At 43.5% G+C, this 6,465-nt stretch overlaps 1 protein-coding gene across 1 annotated transcript in view; it reads left to right on the forward strand.

Moving 5' to 3' along the window:
* RYR3 (ryanodine receptor 3) overlaps positions 1 to 6,465 on the forward strand; it is a 358,095-nt gene that overhangs the window by 278,818 nt on the left and 72,812 nt on the right. Inside the window, exon 57 of the mRNA XM_019627208.1 lies at positions 1,788 to 1,918. Coding sequence (XP_019482753.1) covers positions 1,788 to 1,918 — 131 coding nt within the window. The remainder of the gene's footprint in view (positions 1 to 1,787; positions 1,919 to 6,465) is intronic.

A 6,465-nucleotide genomic window follows, 5' to 3' on the forward strand; every position in this document is an offset into this window, starting at 1 on the left:
TATATATATATATATATATATTAAATTATAGTTGACATTCAATATTATTCAGCTTCAGGTGCACACTGCAGTGGTCAGGCACCTACACCATCCATGAAGTGCTCTCTCTAATAATACATGTGTGCATCTGACACCCTACAAAATCTTTACAACATTAGCGATTATATTCCCCCAAACTGTCTTTCATATCCCTGTGGCAATATTATGACTACTAAAAAAGTCAGGTGACGTCACGGAAATGGCGGCGTGAGGGGGGGCTTCTTGAAATCTCCCCTGGAAGTGACCCTACAGTTTTGACATTCTGGCTTCTTTATGCTGGCAGATGTGTTGGCCGTTGTCATTATGAAGGGGAATTAACGCAGCCTTGGGTGCAGGTTTTGGTGAGAGGGAAGGGGGAACCCTGGAGGTGGATTGGCTTTGTTTCCATGGAATTGCAGTAGTGGGGTAAGCATTTGCTCTTGGCTCCAAGTGCACCCTCTCTTGCTGCCCGTTTTCTCAATGACGGTTCTACAACATCCCCAGTGATGCAGCCAGATGCTGATCCCTCAGCATCCAGGGTTCCTGCTAGTGGGTTCCATAAGCACAGTATCAGGGCTCAATTTGAGTTGATCAGTCACAGAGGAAGGCAAGCAAGATAGGCTTGAACACTGTAAGCCCTTCCAGTTCTTAATTATAGAGGTATTGTCTACATTTTCCACTAATTATCATTATATCCTGGATTTTGGTTTTCTTTGAAGAATATTTTCCCCATATTTGGGAACTAACATCACATGTGTAACTCACACACAGGTGTGTAGTATGTCCATGAGGGGATGCCAGTGGGTGGTGGAGAAAAGATATTGATGGGTGAAAAACAGATGGTTCTGGTCTCTCATTCATCAGAAAGCAACAGATATCAGCCCCCATCCAGGGCCTCCAGCCAGCACTGTCACTGCATTGCCTCACTAGCAGAAAGAACTTGCTGTGTTGGGCAGTACAACTTCAAAGCTAAGCCCAGGTCTGGAAGGGCAGAGCATTATTTCAGTACCAGCTCCACTTTGACCAGCCAGTGGTTGGTTCCTATCACTTATGCTTGTAGATTTGGTTATTCCACAAGAAAGCACAAATCCTCCCAGGTGGAGACCTAGGACTCTCATCTAGGAGTCCCAAGCATTTTGTGTTTGTTTGGTTGTTTGTCTCACAGGAAGACTTAACACCCAGAGCTTAATACACAGTGGATGCTCAAATACTTGTGAAAGTAAGAGAGATAAATAATAGGTGTCAGAGGTCTTTCTTCTAAATCAAGCAATATGCTTTAGGGCCTATTGTTTCTATTGCAAGACAGGTCTTTTGTTTGGTGTCTAATTGATGCTTTGGGCCCATTGTCTACTGTTCCCACTGGTGAATACAGGCTCCATCCATAGCAGGGAATAGATAGAGAAATGACACACAAGATTTCAAAACATTTTGAGAACAAGGAGGATCAAATTCTATTTGGATGCCAGAAAAACTTGTTCTCAGACATGCTGGGACAGAAGAACAAGTCTACATAGTATATTTTACCACCTTAACCCATTAAGAACTAGCTTCCAAGTAATGAGACCACTGTAAGCCATTGGTTAGTGTTCAGTGAAAGACGGAGGAGGGAGACGTGCATGCAACTTCGCTGAGCCCAGTGCCCAGGGACGTCCAGTGGAGTAACCTAAGGGGCAGTGGCCTGAGACATCCTGGGAGAGGGGCCTGGCCTGCCACTGCATGGGGCCAGCATGTGGGTGGCACCACTTCTAAATGGACTTCTTTGTTTCTAGACAACGTCCTGCCCTTGGAGAATGTCTGGCTTCCCTGGCAGCTGCCATCCCAGTGGCATTCCTGGAGCCCACCCTTAACCGCTACAATCCACTCTCAGTCTTCAACACCAAAACCCCCAGGGAGAGATCTAGTAAGTATCTTCCCACAGAGGTCATCCACCCATGTGCTGGGAGGAGAGCAGCCAGAAAGGAAGGCCACGCAGGCAGGGAGCAGCAGCTCTGCACACTAATGGTTTACACAGCCTGAGAGGGGCTGGGCGGTCAGAGCTGAGACTGTGTTGCATGTATCCCTCTTACTGGAAAAGTGGGCATGGGCAAGTCCTTTATTATCATTAGACTTTGGTTCCTCCCGTATAAAATGAGGAGACAACATAGTGGATTTCTAAATCCCTTCCCTCCGAAAACCTCAGGTCCTCTGGTCTACCCTGGATCTCAGTTCCCCTCCTGCACGTGGAGATAGGACGACTTGTTCACTAGTTCCTCTCCACAGTGTCAACACAAGAGGCACATGTGCACAAATAGCCTAATTATACTCTTCAAGTTCAAGTCCAAAGAGACACTGTTTCCAAAGATGATGACCACACGTTCTCCATCTTCATGGAAAAATAAAGCATAGAAAAACACCAGAGGGAACTGACATCATACAAGAAACAAAATTGAACCTGAGCATTGATGCCCTTAGTTCTAGGACAGCAGTCGGCAAACTATGACCATGAGCCAAACCTGTCGCACTGCCTGTTTTGGAAAATAATGTCTTACTGGAACATGGTCACACCCACTCATTTACATATTGTCTGTGGCTGCTTCAGCACTATGTTGCAGAGGGGAAAAGAATTGTTCTTGGCTGAAACCCCCTGTAGAGAAGACAGATTAACAGGAAAAAACTGAAACTATTTTAATCACATACACATGTTTGTACAGGAACCCCTCAAAGATGTGAGACTCAGGTGGCCAGAGAATTGAACCTTATATACCATCTTGAGCTAAGGAAAGGGATAGGGGTCTGGGGCTTCAAAGGGAAAGAGGCAATTCACAGGAACTAGAGAAGAAGAAAGTTGATAAATGTTGTCTCTCAGGTGAAAAAGTTATGTTTGGTTATAGCTCTCTTCCTGGTAGGCCCTGCCCCCCCCCTCCTCCACCATTCTAATGTAAATTTATTTTATAAATATAGGTTTCCCTGACAAAAGGGTAACTTCTCTTTTTCCCAGAGCTTCTCCTTATGCAGTTTCTTAAAAATAATCAGCTCAAAATAATCTTAATGCCAAAGAGGCATATTTGGGGGTGGCACGCACTGCTGCCCTCCCACTGCAGAGCTTAGTAGTGGCGGCAAAGACTGTCTGGCCTGAGGCTCTTCAAATGTTTACTGTCTGGCCCTTTACAGAAAAGGTTTTCCTCCCCCTATTCTAGACAACTTAGAACTGGAATCCAATGCAAGTGGTAAAGCTGCTTCTGGAGGGTGGAAGTCCTCAGAGGACTGCCGAAGGGCCGTAGAATAGACGAGCTTTGAGCAGGAACCTCAAATTAAGCTTAGACTTCAACTACAATGATTTGATGTAACGTGAAGCAAAAATTTCCACTCCATGGTCTAATCGATATTAAGAAAATTTTTTAAAAAAATAGTAAACTCTTTCAAACCAGAACCATCCTATTCAAAACCAATATTTCTTTAAAGTATTAATAGGTCATACCGGTAGGTGACTAGACTGCATAGCAATTCCATGTAGTTCAAGCCCCCCTTCCAAACTGTTGTGAGATCCTGAGGGAGAGAATTCTAAGAGCATACGGGTTCACACTGAAACAGGAAAAGAGGGTCCTTGGCTTCCTGTAGGAGCGAATTCAAACGTGAGCCGATATAGAGTTTAAAGAAAAAGTAAGTTTATTTTGCAGAGAGTAACTAAGAAAACAAAGGCCACTCCATGGATGGAGTGGTGGCCTCTAATAGCTAGTGAAAGACTCCCTCCATCCCCCGGGCTAGGGTTTATATGTGCTTTCTGCGTCCATGGAAAATTCGTTGGTATAGGGGGAAAGGAGAATAGAAGAATAATGGTGAGTTTATCTTTAACTTCAGTAAGATGCAGGAATAGGGGCAGGTTTGTCTTTAACCCTTGTAAAGCACAACGTGTGTTTTCTCTCCTGGTGTTAGCTACAGGGATGGCTCTAATGGAATCTCTAGCCTTCCGAAGAGATTGCTCTGTGTCATTGATTAATGTCTGCCTGAGTGCTGTGCTTGGAGCACGTAGGCAGCAGGCTTGGAATCCAGCCTCTTAGTTTCTTTTTCTATAAAAATAGCCCTCATGCCTCTTCCCTATATTCATGCTACGCTTTGTCAGCATGCTTTCCTTCTAAGAATGCAGAGTGCTAGGCTATGGCAGCTTTATTTCCATTTGCTTTTGTTACTTCAGATAAAAGAAGCACATTGCCCCCAGAAGTGATCACCAGGATAATTTAGCCAAGTCTGCTTCGTGAAATTCTTTCCCTGAGCAAGAATACAGTGGAGATTAGTGTTCTCAGAGTTGGTTCAGACAAACATTGCTGAGATGCTTCCACTTTCCAAAGTCTCGTATACAGTCTTGAAGTTCATTCCCCAACCTCTCAGCCTCATCTCAATCTTTCTCCCTTTTCTTGGACTAGCAAAAATACATTTCCAACCTTGCTTTTTTTTCCCCACCCTCTTATGATTCCAAATGAGTCACATCTTGCAGCTGAGTGGGAGCTGAGCATCTGAACAAGCTTTGGTTGAGAAAGGGCCGTGACATCTGAAGGCAAATGCCAGCCCAAGTGTTACTCCCCAACTCCAAAGGGACATGATCCCAGCCGTGACAGTGCTGGATGTCTATATATTCATTCTGCTCCAACTGTGACTCAAGAAATAGTGTGTCTCTGTCTCACCAATGTATAGAGCTGCAATGTATAGACCTCGGGAAAGAGAGAGGCCTACTCTGCTCATAGAGATATAGCAGCAGGCAGAATGAGAATATGACAAAGACAGATAGAGGAACCCTTCAGTTGGCTTTGTTGGAAAGGAGGATGACTATCCCATTGTTCCCCTTGTCAAGGACTATTTGGAAAACGTTCCTTTTTATTTTACATACTTTTACATTGATTTAATAAGACATGTTCATAAATTAAAAAAATAGTATCCATTCTTGCATACTCTAAAGGAAGAAAAGAGACAAGGCTGTGATTAGAGATGACATAGCTCTTCATTCATCAGTGGCATACTGTGGGACTCAGTGCCCAAGTGCCCTGAGCTTATGTTTTGCATCATTCAGTTAATCAACAAAGAGTAAATTCAGATCATGTGTATGGCTCTTGAAAAGTAAAGTGTCCATGAATATGTATTCTGGGATAACCAGGTTAGCCTAGAGCCAGAGAATGACTCATGGCTCAAGGGACGCTAGGAAGGTAGACTCCATTCATTACACTAAGTGGATGGCCTAAGGGATCACAGAGGGGCAGGAATGCATAGAGTGACAAATGATGTGAGTCTTTGGTTTGGAAATACAATATGAACTGATTTATTAAGCCTTCAGTCAATTAGACATCTCTATTAATTGGCAGTTGGTGTTTTGCCAGTGGTAACTCAGATTAGTAACTCTTCAATCCTCTAAGAAAATCCTGGAGCATTTTCTGACTCATCCAAGAATTATTAATAGATGGCTAAAAAGGGTTTAATACTGGTATATGTCAGTCATTCAAAACTAGATAAAATCTTTGGTGATGTGTGACAGTGGTCTATTAATCAGAATAATTAGGTTGGCCAAAACATCCCAGTCACCAAACCCCTCCTGGAAGAATTAACCAGAGAGAAAGGAGGACCAGTTCCCAGGTAAGCTCTCTGCCTTTGCTGCAAAGAGGTGGTGCTCTCTGGTGCCATCTTCTTGAGGGAAGAGCTGCTTGGTGAAGAAAATATAGCTTTAGAATCTAACTCAGTGGTTCTCAAACTCGAGCAGACATCAGAATCACTCGGAAATCTTGTTAGAATAAAGATTGCTGAGCCCTACCAGAGTTGCTAGAGTTTCTAATTCAGTCGCTCCGGATTTAGACGGTCCTAACAAGTTTCCAGGTGATTCTGCCACTACTTCACTTTGAGAACCATTGTTCTACAAGATGAAAGGACACTGTGTCCTAGGCATGCCCCGTGACAGTCTTGTGTCTGATTCAGATAAGACCCAGCTGAGGCTGTAGTTCAGGGAGGTAACTCAGCAGCATTTATTCTGTGGATTTATTATGTGGCATTAGAAGTACAAAATACCATCTGAATCGCAAATGTTTCTTCCACTCAAGGACCAATTACGTATAAATAACTTTTAAAGGTCATTATAATGACTCCAGTGCAGCAACCTCAGTAGCAACTCTATGTTTTTCTTAGGTAGGAAAAAAAAGTGTCCATGATGATGTTTTGTCTGTGTGACATTTGAACACACACACACACAGACACCCCCAAGCCTTCCCATTTATAATTATACGGCACAATTGTAAACTTCACTGGTATCTGTGGTGGTTGGCATTGCTTGTGTGTGCAGAGCTTGAAGGTAGAAAGTTTGACTTCTCTGTCTCTACTGATCTGATATTATTATGTGAAATTATTTTGTTGGGAGAGTCCCCCCAGGCCGCCATGTTAATGTCACCCATGATTGTTGTTACTGTGCTGCAAGGTACAGGCTAGACTTGTTCT

Source organism: Hipposideros armiger, unplaced genomic scaffold (assembly GCF_001890085.2).
Source record: "Hipposideros armiger isolate ML-2016 unplaced genomic scaffold, ASM189008v1 scaffold_724, whole genome shotgun sequence".
NCBI lineage: Eukaryota > Metazoa > Chordata > Mammalia > Chiroptera > Hipposideridae > Hipposideros > Hipposideros armiger.